Source organism: Hyperoodon ampullatus, assembly GCF_949752795.1.
Source record: "Hyperoodon ampullatus genome assembly, chromosome: 3".
Taxonomy (NCBI): Eukaryota; Metazoa; Chordata; class Mammalia; order Artiodactyla; family Ziphiidae; genus Hyperoodon; species Hyperoodon ampullatus.
The window spans coordinates 116,801,633-116,821,190 of NC_136916.1; the positions used below are offsets into that span (position 1 = coordinate 116,801,633).

The 19,558-nt window shown below is 39.6% G+C and overlaps 2 protein-coding genes across 4 annotated transcripts in view; one reads left to right on the forward strand and one right to left on the reverse strand.

Moving 5' to 3' along the window:
* Positions 1-5,398: 5,398 nt before the first annotated feature.
* On the forward strand, positions 5,399-7,166 carry INSM2 (INSM transcriptional repressor 2; the record flags this gene model as incomplete). The annotated part of the gene is made up of 1 exon (XM_079699548.1): positions 5,399-7,166. Exon 1 carries the CDS (start codon positions 5,499-5,501, stop codon positions 7,164-7,166), a length of 1,668 nt encoding a protein of 555 aa, XP_079555674.1. The 5' UTR covers positions 5,399-5,498.
* Positions 7,167-10,563: 3,397 nt separating this feature from the next.
* The window catches only part of RALGAPA1 (Ral GTPase activating protein catalytic subunit alpha 1), a gene marked incomplete at its 3' end in the record, with an annotated part of 235,275 nt that continues 226,280 nt past the window's right edge, over positions 10,564-19,558 (reverse strand). For all 3 annotated transcript variants that reach the window (XM_079701197.1, XM_079701195.1, XM_079701196.1), the window contains one exon: positions 10,564-10,712. In XM_079701197.1, coding sequence (XP_079557323.1) covers positions 10,564-10,712 — 149 coding nt within the window. The remainder of the gene's footprint in view (positions 10,713-19,558) is intronic.

The following is a 19,558-nucleotide window of genomic DNA, read 5'->3' on the forward strand; positions in this document are numbered from 1 at the left end:
AGCTCCCCAACCAGGGATCGAACCTGCACCCCCTGCATTGGAAGGCGAAGTCTTAACCACTGGGCCACCAGGGAAGTCCCTGGAATGTTTGGCTTGAGCCAAAAGTTTCTGGGATTTGGTTTAGGCAGCTAATTGAATGGAGATACCATTTACCAAGATGAGGGTTAGGTTTAGGAGAAGAAATCAAGAGCTTTGCATCAGATGTATGAGAGGCCATTTGACTTCCAAGTTCTTGGGGGAGAAGGGGCCCCTAGTAGATGCCACTTCAGTTATGCCACTGGTTTTTACCTTGTACAGGGGCATGTCTATGTTGAGGTGAGGGAGCAGGGAAATAGAAGAAATAAAGTTTCTTCTGAGTAATCATCTGATATTCAAGTGACTAGAAAGTAGCTCAGTTATCTGAGCTTGTCTTACATACACTATGATTTCAGTGCAAGAAGTCTCTCTATACAGAAAATTTCCTGATTGCTATTCTCTCAAAATTCCTGAATTTAAATCAAAGTAATTTATTCCATAATTAGAAATAGGAAACTTAAAATGCAAATAGCTTGAGAGAGAATTCAGTGTTTATGAGTTTTTATCAAAGTATAACAGAGCAGATGAAGCTCCTGAGCACTAAAAAAAAAAAAAGTGTTATTGTCAGGAGAAAGGACGTAGATAAAGAAGCAAAGATTTCACAATCTTGCCAGGGACTGCCGTATTTATCATAATTTCTAAGTGGGAAAATGGAGAAAGAAGTGTTCATATCTTGAAGGATTATCTGGGTTTACAGTTAAGTGGAGAGTATCCATCTAAATTCTTTCTCTCCCCTTTTAGCCCTTTTTCTACCTTTGATTTAACCCTTAATCTCTTCCCCAAAGTGTTTTTCAACTGGAAGGCCTGTGGCATGATAGAGGCTTGTCATCTCTATTCTAGGGCCTGAGTCCTGGAGAATGCTGCTTAACTGTGCAATTCCCATTGATGTCCCTCTGTCATTGAGGGGCACCACATTTAACACCAGAAAGGATTTAAGGCAGTTTGTACATTATTTTTTCCCTTGATTATCATAGTGCTATGTGTTTATTGCAAAAAAAACCCAAAAATTTTAAAAATAACAAAAGAATAAAATCCCTACTAACTAGAAGCAAGTCCAACAACATTCTGGCATATTTCCTTCCAGGGTTTTATTCATTTTGTATTTTCATAATTGAGCTCTTTATTATACATGTGACTTTGCATCTTGCTGTTCTTGCTTAACATTAAGACATACATATTTGTCAGAGTCATTACATTTCTATGGCTATGTAATCATCCGTAGTATAGCTGCACCACGATTTACTCAAGGTAGTTTCTGATTATGTACAGTTACAAATAACACAGTGATAAACAGCTTTGCGCACAAATCTTTTCCCTTCTTTTGGATGATTTGCTAAAAGAGGAGTTGGTGAATTAAAGGGTATACCTATTTTTTTTTAAAGCTTCTGATATTCATTGCTACACTGATTTCCAGAAAGGTTGTTATCAAGTTACACTTGTGGGGAAGTGAGGGAGGCCTATTAGAACTATTGGATCTGTAGAAAATATTTGATAGCAATTCTTCTTCTTTTTAAAATAATAATGCTTTTTAAAATTTTGAACACACAGAAGAGCAATGGCTGTGCATTGTTACATACTAATCATTATTTGCTCTTTCACAGTGGTAACATCATACTAACTCAGTATTAGATAAGTATTAGCCTACAGGGTAGCCAACACAAGTGTTACAGAGTATGGAGAAGAGCAGATGCCCGTGTGCAGTGCAACTCAGGAAGCTCTCCTTTAATGGAGGTCGGATATTCACTGGATATCGAGGGAATGAGGTGATGAGGAGAGGAAAGATCAGAGGAGGCATTCTGGGAAGGGGATGGAGTGGGAAGGAGGTGGCCATTTCCCCCAGAGGAGGGGGAGTTGCAGCGACAGTATGGCAGCGCCCCGACGGTCTGCCCTTCCTCAGGAAGGAATGAAGCAGAGCTGGTAGGAGGGCGGACCCTTTGGCAACCGGGGTGATGTCAATGTCCTTTGGGTCAACCAGAGATTTCAGGGTACATTTCTGTAAAATGATGGGCAGGAATAAAAACAGCTCAGTGCAGGCCAGGCCCTCTCCTACACAAATTTGTTTTCCTGAAAATAAAGATACTCCTTGAACACTGTGTTTCTGAACTGTCACAGAAAGAATACAGAGCAATTATTTGATTTTATTGAATAGCTGTACAGATGGAAGACAGGATGTCTGGAAGCCAGGATGGCTGGAAGGACTCGTGGATAGATGGATGGACACATTTGCTATCCATTTAATAACTAGCACCATTCATTCAAAAAATATTTATTGAATATCAGCTCTATGCCGGTTACTTCATTAAGTATTCTCACTTTGTAACTGCTCTTTTGACTTTTTAAGTTTCCATGATTATTATTTTTTCCCTAGGAAACAGACCCACACTCTCAGAAAGGGGAAGGACTGAGGGAAGGAGACTCATTTATCTGTGTTTCCTTTCCTCTCTCTGGCAGAAAGTTTAGGCAAAGATATTTTCCCTCATGCAATTTCAAAAGCAAATGTCACTCCCTCAGTTTAAAACTTTAACTGACTCTCTGTGCCTGTCCTATGTAATAAAGTCCATATCACATGATCTAGTCCTTTACATTCTTTTCACAGTCTGATATGCCATGATTTTGCCTTCCACTCTTTTTTGGTGTGTGTGTGAAAATTATTGTGGTAAAATATAATATACATATATATAACAAAAATGCTCATTTAAACAATTTTAAATGTGCATTTCAGTGGCATTAATTGCATTCACAGTGTTGTCCACTCTCACCACTATTGATTAATAAAACTTTTTCCATCACTCCAGAAAGAAATTCTGTAACCATTTTAAACTCTAAGTTCCATTCCCCCAGCCCCTGACCATCAATAATAATCTACTTTCTATTTCTATGAATTTGCCTATTCTAGATATTTCATATAAGTAAAATCTTATAATATTTGTCTTTTTCTGTCTGGCTCATTTCACTTAGTATCATGTTTTCAAGTCACCCATGTTGTAGTATGTATTAGTACTTCATTTCTTTTGTGGCTGAATAATATTCTGTCATCTGTATGTACTACACTTTGTTTATTGCATTTATCTGTTGGTGGACACTGTGTTGTTTCCATCTTGGGCTATTGTGGAGAACGTTACAGTGGATATTGGTGTTGCCAGTGTGTGATTCAGTCCCTGTTTTCAATTTTTCTGTGTATACACCTGGAAGCACAAATGCTGAGTCATATGGTTGACTGCAATTCTCACAGAGTACTATGCACCCAAGGAAAAGCCCCTCTTGAAAAGGGGTTATCTTAAAGAATTAAAATTCTTATTTCAGATTTTCCAAACCACACAATATCTGGGTCATTAGGAGAAAGAGGAAAGGAGAAACATTGAGAAGAAGTTGAGTTAGAAGTCATACATAAACTGACATGTCAGAAATGATCAATTTGGGAAACTAAGTTTACCTACACTACTAAATGACTCAAATATTTTAAATAGTGATTCAGAATATTAATTTTAATTATGAAGTGTCAGGTTTATTTACTTTATTTAATTTTGTATGATTTCATCCTGTTTAATAGGAAACATCATAATGATGGTGTTTTTCAAACTGTGGGACCTAACCCCCATTAGTGAGTTATGAAATAAATTTGTTTGCTATGACTAGCATTTAAAAAAGAAAGAAAATAGAATTGAGTAGAAAATACAAAACTGCATTGCACCTAGTTAAGGGTAAACATTATTTTGTGAAACACTTGTTTCAGTTACGTGTGTGTTCTGTAAAATATTTCTTATTATGGGATGTGATCAGAAAAAAAATAGTTTGAAGACACCAGTATAATGGAAAGTCTGGGCTTTGGAATTAGCTGGAACTTGGTTTGAATCTGGGCTCTGGGTGACTTCTGCCAGTTACGCGACTTCTCTTACAGTTCAATCCTCTCATCAAAAAGGAGAGTAATAAATAATATCTACTTCTGTTTTGTGTTTGTGAAAAGATCAGATTACTTAAGTAGAGTGCATAAAATATAGCCAGTATTAACAAATATATAATTACTTCCAAATCTTCCCTCAAATAATGCTCTCTATGTAAAAATACTTCATTCACTAGAAGGAAGACAATATGTGTTATTAATGACTAGATCTGTTATGCCATAGTCTAGTCTGAAAACACATCGCTCAGTCTGTTTCTGCAGTTTGGCTTAGGAAGGAGGCTTGAACACATAGTTCTTTCCCCTTCCTATTCTCAGATTGTACTTTTCTATACCGTGGATTTTTGGCATTTTGTTACACATCTGTCATATATTTTCTAATTATTTCATAGTTCTCAGCTAGTATTACAAACTTTCAAATCTCTTCTAGTGCTTAAAACAGTGCTGGATGAAGTTTTATTGAGCTTTTAACGGTCCGTAGCACACCTTTTGCAAACTATCTCTTATCCAAGGGGAAGCAGATGTAATCCTGATTCCACCAGTATTTCTCACTCAATCTACTCCATGCTAAACAGGTCAGTTAGGCACTGTCATGTCTCTGGGTAGTACAAGTGGAAGGTGTGAACAGAAAAACCACTTGATCTGAGGACAGTCGAAAATGAGATTCCATTTTCCCCTCCCCACTCCTATTCCCAATCCGGGAGGAGGCATTTATAAGCCCCGAGGACCAGGGTCCAGAAACCTGCTGGCGTCCTGAGCTGCAGAGGCTTTCCAGCACGCACGATCTCCCGCACTGAGAGTCCTTCTTCCCAGATGAATTCTCATAGTATCACAGACGCGCGCAGTCTCGATCGATACTGGATGGCAGACGTACTCCCACCGTCAAGTGTAGGCACGGGGCGGTGGATTTAGCCGCCCTGCCGCTCTGTCGCAGCTTCTCATCAGCTCCATACAAGCATAGGACGTTAACCCGTTCCCCGGCTGACACCCAACCGGTCGCTTCCCCGTCGCCCTTCCTCTCAGCTCTGCCACCGCAGAGCCGGGGCTTTTCCGTCAGACTCCCACGCGCAGGGGGCAGCAGGGTCCCGGGGCCTGCAAGGAGGGCGCTGAGAGGTGGCCTCTCCGCCCGGCACCCCAGACGGCCCCTGGAGGCCGCTGAGGCAGGGAGTGCTGAGCTTCCTCACACTCCGCACCTTACCTTCGGGCGTCTTCGCCTGGTGGGCGGCAGGGAGGAGGCGGCTGCAGGAAGCAGCTAAGCCGGGCTCAGGGGCCCGCGCCGCCGCCGCCCGCCTCCAGGCCCCCCGCGAGCCCAGCCCCGAGACAGCCCCACCCCCCCGCGCCCGCTCCCACTCCTGATTGGCTGGTCCTGCGAAGGCGACCCGGCGGTCCCCCGGCCCGCGTCTCAGCTATAAAGGCGGCGGACACATGCCTGCGGCGGCGAAGCTCGGGCAGCAGCGGTGCTCTCCCGCTCTCAGACCCCGCGGCGCCCCCGTTACTCCTTGCCCCCGAGCGCTCCGACTCCACCATGCCTCGGGGCTTCCTGGTAAAGCGAACTAAACGGACAGGCGGCTCGTACCGAGTGCGTCTAGCAGAGCGGGTCTTCCCCCTGCTGGGGCCCCAGGGGACGCCGCCCTTCCCCGAGGAGGCTTCCAGTGCCCCTCAGCCCGGTGCGGAGAGGGCGGGACCCCCAACCCCGGAGGAGGAAGCGGCCCACGAGCTGTCGGGGTCGTCCTGTAGGGCGGCTGGGGTGAGCCCAGGGGCGGGCGGGAGGGAAGGCGCGGAGTGGAGGGCAGATGGCCGGGAGGGTCCCGGGCCCAGCCCCAGCCCCACGAAGCCGGCGGGCGCGGAGCTGCGCCGGGCGTTCATGGAGCGCTGCCTCAGCTCGCCCGTCTCCGCTGAGTCCTTCCCCGGGGGCACCGCCACCGTGGCCGCTTTCTCCTGCTCGGTGGCGCCAGCAGCAGCACCGACCTCGCGGGAGCAGTTCCTGCTGCCGCTCCGGGCACCGTTCCCGGACCCCGCGCTCCATCCGGACCCCGCGCCTCTCTCGGCCTCCCTGCACGGCCTGAAGCGGGCCACCGGCGGCGAGCGCTGCTCCAAGGCACCTCCGGGCTGCACGTCTGGGCCCGCGGCCGCTGGAGTCAAGAAGCCAAAAGCCATGAGGAAGTTGAGCTTCGCCGATGAAGTCACCACGTCCCCTGTGCTGGGCCTGAAGATCAAGGAGGAGGAGCCCGGAGCGTCGTCCCGGGGCCTGGGGGGCAGCCGCACGCCGCTGGGGGAGTTCATCTGCCAGCTGTGCAAGGAGCAGTACGCAGACCCCTTCGCGCTGGCTCAGCACCGCTGCTCCCGCATCGTGCGCGTCGAGTACCGCTGTCCCGAGTGCGACAAGGTCTTCAGCTGCCCTGCGAACCTCGCCTCCCATCGCCGCTGGCACAAGCCGCGTCCCGCAGCGGCCAATGCCGCCACAGTCTCCTCAGCCGATGGGAAGCTGCCCCCTTCGTCGACCTCGTCCTCCCCGGATTCCGGGGCTGTTGCATCTTTCCTGGCGGAGGGGAAGGAGAACAGCCGGGCAGAGAGAACTGCGGATCAGCACCCGCAGGCCGGGGACAGCTCCGGGGCGGAGCAGCACCGGGACAGCGCTCCATCACAAGGCCTCCAGGTGTTGTCCCACCCCGAGCCTTCGCTGCCTCAGGTCCCTTATACGGTGGGGGTGTTGGGGCGCCGGGTGCCTGAGCCGGGCGGGGTCAGTGCTGTCGGGGGACCCGAGATCTTCGTGTGCCCATATTGCCACAAAAAGTTCCGTCGGCAAGCCTATCTGCGCAAGCACCTGGCCACTCACGAGGCGGGCTCGGCCCGCGCGCTTGCCCCGGGCTTTGGCTCCGAACGCGCTGCCCCACTCGCCTTCGCTTGCCCGCTGTGCGGGGCGCACTTCCCGTCGGCAGACATCAGGGACAAGCACCGGCTGTGGCATGCGGTCCGCGAGGAGCTGCTCCTGCCCGCTCTGGCCGGGGCGCCTCCCGAAGCACCGGGCCCAGGAGGGGCGTCCGACGGGAGTGCTCAGCAAATTTTCTCCTGCAAGCACTGCCCGTCCACTTTTTTTAGCTCCCCGGGCCTGACCCGGCACATCAATAAGTGCCACCCCTCAGAAAGTAGGCAGGTACTGCTGCTGCAGATGCCATTGCGGCCGGGCTGTTGAGGGCGAAAGACGAAGAGGCTTGAGGGTGGCCTTGGAGCAAACAGATCATGGGAATTTCTGTGGGTCTTTCTTCAACTTGCAAGTTTACCCTCTTTCCTCCCTTATTTTCTCTCCTAAAACTCCCAGTAGTCAATGTGCCGCCAGAGGAGCGGGCAGCGAAATGTAAAATCCCTCTCTAGAGCAGGTATGTATATGGTATAACCGTTCTCGGTCAAAAATGATCAGCTTTAAATCCCTTCTCACTTTCCCCACGAAAATAGGATTCCCCTGCTCTCACCAAACTCTGGAGACCCCAATGAATCCTATATGACTTGTAATTCCTATGGAAAGTCGCAGTGAATGCGTGCATGTCTCTATCTACAAAGGATTCTAGCTACCAAAAGTGGTAGTTTTTTTTTTTTTTTTTTTTTCCTCTTCTTCCTCTTGTCATCGCAGGCGCCTGTGTGGTTTCTGTCTCAATAGGGTCAGATATCTTGCATTGTATATTCTGTGAATTAAAAGTTTTGTGATTGGTGCCAAACTTACGTCGGGTGGGTGGGAAATACAAGACCTGTGTCTGTGGGCAGGAAATGTTAAGATGTTTGCGCGCTTTTGGGTGATATGAGAAATCTTGTAAACTTTCCTTTTCTCAATTATTAAGTCCACTCTTAAGCTAGTGTTTGGAGGTGGGGAATAGCACCTCTTTACTGGAAGGAGTTGAGACACCCCCCAAATTCTCACCTCTAGCTCTCATGTGCAGTATTCAGGAAGATACTTTAAACCTTTCTTTAAATAGCTTTTGGGAAACATAGAACTCATTTCCTGAAGTTTGACTGTTTTAGTAGGGTTTCATCCAAATTGTTTAGTGCTTCTGTTGTAATCATAATGTGTATTATATATGACACTATGTTCAGCTTAAGGAAGATGTTAATACTTCTAATCCGCTATGGAAATGAATGGCAATTCATTCAATATCCAATATTTTCTTTTCAGCTGCAACCTGGTTTTGAATTTTCTTGTATTACCATATTTAGCATACATTCTGTACCTATGCCCTAATAGCCAGTTTGGGACACTGGCTGAATATTGCTTGACAGATAGCCCATATTTGTAAGATGCTTACCACCAAATAAATGTACATAGCTGGTGCTTTGTTGTGTTCTGTGTTTGTCTTAAGAATCCCATTGAACACAGCCTAATTTTAAAAGCCTCACTTCTTATCTCCCCAAAGCCAGTAATCTTAGTGACCCATTTAGATAGAATACAGACAGGAGAAATTATATTTTGTAAATGAATGTAATGGTGCAGAAATAAAATGGGAAAATTTCCTTATATAGTATATATACTATGAAGTATGGCCGCATAGACTGAGCTCCAAAAGGCAAAGAATATGTACTCTTCTTTAAATATTAAAGATACTTTACCACCCAAAAATGTCAACAGGAAATCTATTTTAAATATTTTCTTCTTTTTCAAAAAGCTAGTGAATAGTTTATCTGAAGATGAATAAAAAGTTAATTGTGCTAATCAACTTCCGTATTTTTAAGTTGGTATTTTCACTCCATTTTGTTACATATCACCAAACCATTAGCTGTTTATTTTTTTTTAAATGAAAGCACTATAGAAATGTGTAAATAGTTACTTTATCTTTTCTGCAATTCTTCACCTTGGTTGTGGGAAACTGTCTATATTGTTTAATCTTTTTCCCAGGGACTGTCTCTATCCATGTTTATCCTTTATATAAGCTTTCACGGGACTTTTTAAGTTTATTTTCTACATAGTTTCATAGGAATTTGTTTTTATTTATAAGGCAATCCAATATTTAAGTGCACAGGAACTCTGAAAGCCTGCTAAAGAAACTGTCTGTAAAAAGTTTTGTTCCTGAATGTATATTACCAAAAAAAGTAAAATTTAACAAATCAAAGAAGCATGAGGGTGAGATAAATTGATACTTTAACCAAGTGCATTGGGGGAAGTTTCTGGCGAGCCCTTATGAAGGTGAAAAATTTCCTGTAGTTTTAATGACTGTGGTAGGATCTCTGAGAAATAAGGTGGGGTATATCCTGAGAAGGGAATTAAAATTCATTTTTCATGATGAGCTAAGATAACCTAGGTTTATGCTTTATATCTCTCCATTAATCATACAGCCCTGCTTAAGTCTGAAAAAATATAGAAGACAAAATACAAAAGACAAATCAACACTCATGGACACGAAATGATAAGAATATTTTTATTGTATTATTAAATACCATCTTTATTCCACTGTTACAAATTTGTAGATACTACATGAATGATGATACATAATTTATATTTTATAGTTTGCCAGTATGATGTATTTACACATGCAGTTAGTACCAATGTCATGCTACATTTCCTTAGGAGATGCCCGTTCAAAACAAAATGTGAGCAAAATGTGAGCAGCTTATCTACTGTAGGAAAATATTTCTGGAGGGTGGAATGTACACCAACCCGCACGTGCAAGTTCAGTATTAACAATATTAGATAAATTTAGACTCCTGGGTCATGTTCCCTTTTGACAATAATACACATAATTTAAGCCACACACTTAAGTCAGAAAAGTTTTCTCCTTCTTTTCTCTTTTCCTACCCACCCCACCCCATTCCTCCCTTTTTGGTACTTAAGAAAGAACATAGATATACCAGGATCCAGCAGCCAATAAGGGGCCACAATCTCAAAACAGAAATGGCATTTAACAGTGATACCATTTAAAAAGCAAAACATTAGAAAAATATTTGGAAGCTAAACATGAATCAAAGTTCAGCGCAGTGATTTTTCTGGTTTTTAGATATGTCATGGCATCACTGCACAGCCAAGAAATGAGACATTGCTTTGGGAAGAAAAAGTTAACGCTAAAATTATTTCAGCTGGAACTTGAGATACTAAAAGACCATTTATTTTAAGTGGTTTATTTTGATAACATAAATAATCCATACACATCCTGTGTATTAACAGATCTGCAACTATTGCTACAACTTTACAAATGCTTAAATTTAAAGATGTACATTTATTTAAAAAATTATATATTTACTGAGCCATAAAGTTGTAATGGGGCACGATAAATAAAATAATGAGACTATCTGTCCAATTATATTTTGGCTCAAAGTTAATTATGAAATTAAAACTACTTAGACGTAATTATCTAGGGAAGGTAAAGGGTGTAGAATAAAACTCCCCACCCCCTGCCCCCCATACGGCAGCTTGGAGTGTGGGGGGAAAACCAACCGAATAAACAACCCAAATCTAAAATACTAAGTTACAAGTTATTTAAATCCAGTGTTTTCTAAAATAAATGTTCAGGAAGGAACATGCATGTTATGGCAAACACGAAGCCTGAAAGGGTTAACGCTATGTTCATGCTAAGGTGGCTACTGCTGATCACTGCTGGGCTGCTGTCTCCTTAGGATTTATTGGCTGAGCCAGAGGAACGACGCAGCTTCATGGACATGCGGCTTTTGCTAGTTCGAGGAGACATTGGTGAGGCCAGGTCAGCCCCATCTACCTGCGTTGCTGTGGGAGTTTCACTGGGTAGAATCTCTGGGTAGGAGCCTGTGGGAAACAGCAAGAGCATTAGTGCAAGTCATCCAGCCACTCACCCTGTAAGAAGTAACTCTTCTGCTACAGATCTGCAGCATGGATCCCAACCCTTAGTGAGGTCTTTTGAGAGGAAAGAGCAAGCCCCAAACTTGCTTGTTACGACAGTGATCTGGTGGCTCATGTCATCATATTAGCATGAAAGCACCAATCATTATTTCCAGAGCCAGAACCAACCAGAGAGCTCCCCAGAAAAAGCAATGGGAAGCAAAATCTTTGGGACAGAAAGGACAGGGATCCAAAGCACCATTAGCATGCACGTAAGGGCTTAAGAAGCAGGTGAGAAGGACCAATTCCTATCTCTAGGGTACAGGGTATAATCAAGAAAAGGGCCTTCATTGCTCAAACTTGAAAACAAAACAGCACCAAACGTTTCCAAAAAGGAACTTAGCAGTATGAGACCATTATACATGCTAGGTAGTTAAATATGCTTTTAAGAAGGAGCAAGATAAATGCCCTGGGGAAGGAGGAGGACAAGAACTCTTATCTGAAAGTCAGTCAAAAAAGACAAACTGATCTCTCAAACTTAGAATTGACAAGTAATGTTTTTCTTTTCTTAAACTTTTGCAGTTACACTATCCAGTTATAGCAAGTAGATAACCAGTAGAATTAGTAAGGTATAAAAATTTGAAAGAAGCAAAACAAGTTGAAATTGGAAAATTCTTCATATCATTTATTTACAAAGTACTTCTTCACTTTTGTACTTTATTTCTGAGTTATGATTCTCTAATTCACAGCAATACTACAGAACTTTGCACACTGTAGGCTCTTAAATATTTCATGAATAAGAAATTACATTAAAAATTAAAAACCCTTCAAGAAAACAAAAAATCTGAAAATATAACAGAATAACAAATTTTTAAAAATTCTGTATATTTTGAGGCATTTTAATCCAGATTTCCTTGGTCTTATGTACATAAAAATTATCTTTACGAGTGTCACAAACAAAGACATGTCACACAGGTTGCAGGCTTAAACTTAAACAGCTCCTAACTCTGTAGGCAAACTTTTGGCATATTTGTTAGCCAGTGTAGCACCACGCTGACACTTCGAGCTTGGGAATACTTATACAACTATTTCCTTATAATGAAACATTTGTGCTTAAACTGAAGTTATGAATATTTATAAGGAAACATAAAACTGTTCAGTAAGGGGTACAGATCCTACTGAGATGTCTTAGGAAATTAAGAATGTATCTCTGTAGAACACTTAAAAGTTTTTAAGACCAAATATTATACTTAAGAACAAACATATATTGTCAAGGAAAAAACATTTTATCACTAATTCTAATCCAGGTAAATTGCCCTCCTTTCTAAAGTAACTTCTCCAACATTCTCTTTTCTAATTGAAATGAAGTTGACCTTCAAAATACAAGAAGGACATATATTTCTGTCCACCTTTACTCTTCCTGAAGATCTGAGTTGGTTCATACTGGGCCCATACTGGAAAACCTAGAGGAGAATATGAATCCACGGACCTTTTTAGGGAAGCACTGCAGATGGATGGCAGAAGGAAGGTGAAGAGCAGTAGCTCATGCTTTGCTGGTAATGCATACTATTCCCGGCCAATCATGAGAGGCCTTCCCATGGCTCTTTACCTTGAGATGGCCAATGTTTTCTAGTGGAGGTTTTGGGAGGAAGAGAACTATCACTGCATTTCTTTCTTTGTTGTGAATGAAGAAATGGAGTAGCGAGCAGAAGTGAGAAAACAAAAGAGAAGATAGATAACAGATATGAGCGACAAAGTGCAGAATTTTACAGGTGTTAACAGAGGAGTAGAGAAGACAGTAATCAGGTTTTTATTATGAAATACAATTGGGCATGCAATGCATTAGGGTGATGAGGTTTCACAATGGACAAATGCTTTGTAAATTCAAAGGTTATACTTACCCACTAACAAAACAAGTTCAAACAGGAAAAAAAGAAAAGAAAAAAAAGTCTATGAGAGATTCTTTAAACATCTACCTTTTAAAGTGTTCATTGTACTGGTGGCATGTTATGCTAACCACTCAGTCATAAAATCTCTAGGGCTGTACTGTCCAACATGGTAGCCATAGCCACATCACAGTTAATTAAAATTATAAATAAATGCAAAAAATAAAAGTAAATAAAAATTAAAAATTTGGCTCCTTGGTGCACTAGCCACATTTAAATTGTTTAGCAGTCACATGTGGTTAGTGGCAGCCATACTGGACAGTGCAGATATAGAACATTTCCATCATCATAGAAAGTTTTATTACAGAACACTGCTTTAGAGTACGCCAAATTCAAAGAACATTTTCCTCAAAAACAGCAATTCCTCTATGTCTCCCTTACTGCCTTCAAGGTGAAACCCCCTTTCAGTCAACTGAGTCAAATCAGGCTTTTTAGTGTGTGGTATACAGTACCGCCTCATGTTTTAGCAAATGATGTTTGTGATAAATACTCAGCATACCCAAACTCTATAAATAATTTATGGTGGATAGATCTCAATTTTAGATTTAAAGAATAATGTGATACTTACACTTCATTTCACATCCTATTCTGCCTAAGTATTGATTTATATCACCTGAGTCATAAAGAATATTGATTTATTTCTATTGATAATATATCCTCTCAAGTATAAAGTTTAAAAAGTAATTGGCTCCTATGTTTTACATATAGTATCTATTAATAACATTTTTACAGTACTCATAGACTGCTGTCTGTATCTTGATGGAATAATAAATTGATTCATATGTTGTACATTGATTACAATGAGCTATTATTACAAATAACATGATAAATATGACTTTGAGGATCTATAAAGATTGTAAAAGGGAACTCAATGCATTGTTATTTATTGTGGCTTTGATTATACTGCTTGCTGACAGGTATGACCACTTTAAAACTGCTAAAGTTACTGGACCTACAAAATACAGCCTTTAAAAATATTGTGACTTTGAAAGCAATTCTAATTAACATTGAACCAAGAGGCAGTGTCACCTTAGAAAGAGCATGGGTTAGACAGACACATGACAAGTTTGTCATGTTACTAGATGCTGGATATTGGGCAAACTAACCTGAGACAGTTTTCTTATTTGTAAAACACAGACAATACTAGTTATTTTGCAAAGTTGTGGGGAATGAATGCCTACATATGCAACGATCCTGGCACACAGCAGGTATACAATAAGTGTAGCTATATAATAAAACTACGATAAGAGCAAACATTAATAGACTTTAGATCAAAAAAGATGAGGATTAGAAAAGAAGGGATAGAAACTAGAAATATTTTTGAAGAAAATGACCACTTACAAAACATCAATTGTTAAAATGTGGAGAACACAATTTAACTGTTTAGTTCGGGGGAAAATAAAGAATATCCACTTTTATGTTAATATTCCTATAAAACATAACCTTACATTAAAGGACAGATTACCCAAATCATCTTACTGCTTTAATATTGTTAAAGGAGTTGATAAGTGATTAAGATTAGTGTGGATGCACCACTGAATGTCATAAAGTAACACATAATTTAAAATAAAACAGTACAGAAACACAGGCAAACCTGAGGTTTCGAGATATTCAAGAACTACCATTATTGCAGACTTAGAACATATCAGTCTAAGCTTGTCATGTTTTATCTCCTTACAAATGGGAAAACTGGGTTTAGAATAGATTAATTCATTTGAGTTCATGCAGATAAGAAATCGCAGAGCTAGGATTTAAATCCAGATCAGTCTGATTCCAAAGCCCGTAGTTCTTCCACGGCAACCTTAAAACTATACTAAAAATAAATAAATTATAATAAAAAATGATTTTTCAATGGGTGGAAAAGTAGAACTTTCAAAATAAAATTTTTAACAATTTCTAATTTGCAAATATGACAGGTTACTGGGAAATTTCTCTCCTCTCTCAATATCAAAAAGGGACTGAAAATATTTAGACTAAATGAGTAATTCTAATACTTCAAGTACTCTGAAGTCAGACTCTGACTTTACTAGGTGACTGTTGGTAAGGTTTTTTGTTTTTGTCTCATAGAATTGCCATGAAGATTCAGTGAGAGGATGGTACTTAGCACACTGCCTGGTACTCAGTAATCGCTCAATTATTATTTTCATTACACAAATTTTACATCTGAATGAATGCTCTATATGAAAACCGAACCTAGTAATTATTGTTATAAAAGGTTAATGGATTTTATTTAAGATTAATATTATTTGCTTCTTGGTCAACAACATACAAGCCAAATTTCTAAGTTTAAAATACTGAAAAGAGAACACATTTGGCTGCTTATAATTTCAGGCTAACCTAGTGATAAATAAATATGATTATTTATTTTTAAAAACATTTGTTTTTAAAAACACAGTAAACAAACTTATAGCTTATGTTATATGTTGAAGGAAACATTTTCTACTGGCACTTAGAAATAATATTTAGGATATATATAAAATAACTATCTTCTGAAGAGCTACAATCTTTTCTTCCAGATCATTTCAAAGCCTGGGAAAAGGAGAAAAGTTTAATGGCTAAATTTTGATGATTCATTCCATTCAAAGATTCAAAGAGATGGGCCTGACAATCATAATACTATCTAATCTACATGTGGCAATACAGATTTTGTGAATTAACAGCAAAACTGAGGTTAGAATTAAGGAAGATTAGACACTACTCTAGGTCTTCAAAATCACTGTTAGATTATCTCTTATTTTGATGGCATAGAAATATTTGAATCTTATTACTAATTTTTAGAAGATTTACTTAGGTAGGAACCTATACGTTTTCTAAAGGTAATTATACAAAGTGGTATGTAGTATATGTATATTTACGTATGTATACAGTGGACCCTTGAATGTAGGGGCTAGGGGCGCCAACCCTCTATATAATGTGCCTATAACTTATAGTCAGCCCTCCATACATGCAGTTCCTCCCTATAGGTGGTTCTGGTTCCTCTGTATCTATGGTTCCGCATCCACGGATTCAACCAATCTCAGATTGTGTAGTACTATAATATATACTGATAAAAAAATGCATGTTTAAGTAGACCTGTGCAGTTCAAACCCATGTTGTTCAAGGGTCAACTGTACATGTATATGCATATGTGTGTATATATATGTATATGTATATACATGTGCATATATAGAGGGAGTCAAATACCAATCACCCCTTTAATTTTTAAAGTATTGATACTAAAATCTCTAACTTAATTTGTAGAGAAAATCCAAAGAGAGGTACGTACTAGCTCAACTAATAGAGTATTAGCGGTAATTCTAGATATGCTACATAATAGGCATTGAATATGGCTGATGATAGTAAAAAGACATAATACTGGAAAAAAACTGGGTGTATTTTATATATATATATATATTTATTTTTAATCTTTTTTTGCTATACATACATTTTCTCTGTTGTGGGCAGCACACACATTTGTGCTGGACCCGAAGGCTCACTGCGCTGTTCAGGGTGTCCCCACCCCTTACTGTTGGCCGCTCTTAAGTGTGGTGTGGATAGACCAGGCTTCTTCCTCAACAGCTGTCTTTTCCCTTTTTCCAAAATTGCTGTGTCTGGCTCTGCAGATTCTCTTTCCTCCTCTTCCCTTTTTTAAATTTTTAACATTTTTATTGGCGTATAGTTGCTTTACAATGTTGTGTGCGTTTCTACTGTACAGCAAAATGCATCAGCTATGCATGTGCATATATCCCCCCTCTTTTTTGGATTTCCTTCCCATTTAGGTCACCACAGTGCATTAAGTAGAGTTCCCTGTGCCGTACAGTATGTTCTCATTAGTTATCTATTTTATACATAGCATCAATAGTGTATATATGTCAATCCCAATCTCCCAATTCCTCCCACCCCACCCCTTTCCCCCTTGGTATCCACACATTTGTTCTATGTGTGTATTTTTAATAAGAAAGATAACTTAATATTTACTGTGCACTTGCAGTAAAACAGGATCCTGTTTCTTCTTGTTGGCATTCTAGATTTTTCTTTTATTTAAAAAAAAAGAATTGGAGGGGGAGGAAAAAAAACAACTTGATTTGAAAAGACAATGTGACATTAGGGAAAAATATCTAGGTTTTGAACTGCCAATATAATCTGGCCAAGAAGAGGAGTAATTTCATTTTAAAGTTTAGAGTCAGAGGAGAGGTGTTCATGAATGTTAAAAAAGAAGGTCACAGTAAAACTTTTGATATTTTCCACACACGTGCCTGACAAAGATAAAGGGATTTTTTTTCCTGTAATTTTTTTTAAATAAAGGACATGAAAAATCTAATAATGTTTTAATGTAGTTATGGAAGATCAACAAAGTGTGACATCACGATATCTCCCTCAGTGACCTTAGGGATAAAAATAATTTCCCTTAAGTATCAGTCTACTGCCACAGACAGAGTCCATTTTGAGAAAATACAGTTATGAAATTTATGGATCAACTATGATATACCAAAAATGTTTTTCGTGTCTATTTAAATACTAAAAATTATCTAGAAGAACCCCCATTGGATTTCAATGTCATCACAGTTGATACATTACTGTTAACCAGGAAGTAGGTTTTAAATAAGCTTGAGCCAAGTTAAGTTTTAAGCCAAACTTAAAACAGTATTTTTCCACTACCACTGAATAGTATTATATTATAGGTTTGGTTAGAAAGAATAGATTATATCCTTTATATGATTATCGTACTGGTGTTCCTTTAAAATGTAATTTCAATTTATTGCATTAGTATTGATTAGTATTAGTTTGTCTGGATGGGGTATGCATGGGATATCTAAAGTTGATTCTCAATTGCGGTTGATTCTCGATTACAAGTTAAAGTTAAAAGGAAATGGGGGAAGAACAAAGGGTGTTTTGTTTGACACTTTGTCTTACCTTCAGATAAACAGAACTGATATTTAATCTAAATCTCAATGGGGCAAATCAATTTTATCATCATGTTAAAAAGTAATAATGAACCTAAAAATCTTCACACCATTATGTAATTTTTGCAAACCATAAGTCAGGTCCATATGGCTATTACATGGCCTATTTCATGTCTTCTCTCTCAACTTTGACTTACAACTTTAAAGGGACTTCTACATTTATGGGTTGGTTTGTGACAGGAAAATCAAAATCTGAGATAACTGGGAATAAAAAATCATTCTTCAGATATCATAATGTTTTTGCTACTGTAAAGGAGTAAATATTTCCTTTTTATATTATTGTGCTGAATTGAAAACCACTGATAAAAATTTTTATCTTTCATAACTATTAAAGTCTGCAAAAAACCATAAAAATGTATTAAGTAATACTGGAAAAGTTATTTACAGTGTTTAAAAACACCTTTTAAAAAATTCAAGTGCATGTTTCTAACAGTTCCTAAAGGCAAAGACAATTAAAAAAAATTAACCAAAGAGCCTTGACTTGGCTGCTGTATCATTCTTTACCTAATGTCTCAGAAAGTGAGACTACTACTTACTTCCCATGTTATACATCTGGCCAAATGTGCAGGATAATATGCAAAATATAAGAAGAACATTAAGAAGAGGAATATGAAGGACTCCAGCTAGTAAACAGCTACAACATGAAAACTGACAGCCTTTATACATTTAAGGGGAAAAGTTAGTCTGAACGTGGCCTTATTATCAATATTTTTTTTTTTTTTTTTTGCAGTACGTGGGCTTCTCACTGCTGTGGCCTCTCCCGTTGCGGAGCACAGGCTCCGGACGCGCAGGCTCAGCGGCCATGGCTCACGGGCCCAGCCGCTCCGCGGCATGTGGGATCTTCCCAGACTGGGGCACTAACCCGCGTCCCCTGCATCGGCAGGCGGACTCGCAACCACTGCGCCACCAGGGAAGCCCAATATTTTTCATTTGTGAAATTTATGGCTCAACTCTATGTATGGTACACAAAAGTGTTATTCATGTCTATTTTAATAATGTCTGATATTTTATCAGATATTCTCTATTATTAAAAATGAAATGTCCAGGTATACTTAACTAGTTTTTATTTTGTTGTTCATTAATTTATTTTTAGTATCTTTCTTTTACCATCTTTCTTATGCCGAGCTGAGTAATTTTAGATAGTGTCAACCCAGTCTAATATAATTTTCTCTTTGCTAGGTCTTCTATATAATTAATTGAAAGGGCTCCAAGTTTTTTTGTAAAATTATTTTTATAATGGCCAATTAAATGGTGACAGGAATGGAAGCTTTAATTTCATTGACTTTAACTGAGAATTACAGTAATTTTTTTTGCAAGCAAATTAGGCCAGTAAAGGAGTACTGTGCCTCTTAAACTACTTATTATAAAGAAAACTTATATAATATGAAGAGAATCTGAAGGCTTATTAAGATGAACTTCAAGTATATTATATTCTCTTTTCCTGCTTCCCTTGAACATCATTAAAACAGTCATCTTTGTATTTCAGGTGCCTAGTATGGTGTGAGGCACACAACAGAATAACTATTTGATGAGTTAAGATACCCAATAACAATGCAACACATTACAAAATACAAAGACACACCATTTCAGTTCAGTAGTACTACATTTTCATGCTGAGAAACAAAAAGGTCAATACAACAAGGTGTAACTAACTTCAACCAAGGGTTCTATTATTAGTTATTTTTATCCCAGAACCAGTGTTAGTGTTTCATGCAGACCTAAGTTAGTAAGTATAATTCTGGAGGAAATTTAGTGACAATTTCTGAAATGTTTAGTATGAACCAGGGCAGTGTTAAGTTTGTTTATTAACTGAGTTACAAGCTTAGTGCTTGCTAATTTTTAAAAAAGGAAATGGGGGAAGAACAAAGGGTGTTTTGTTTGACACTTTATCTTACCTTCAGATAAACAGAACTGATATTTAATG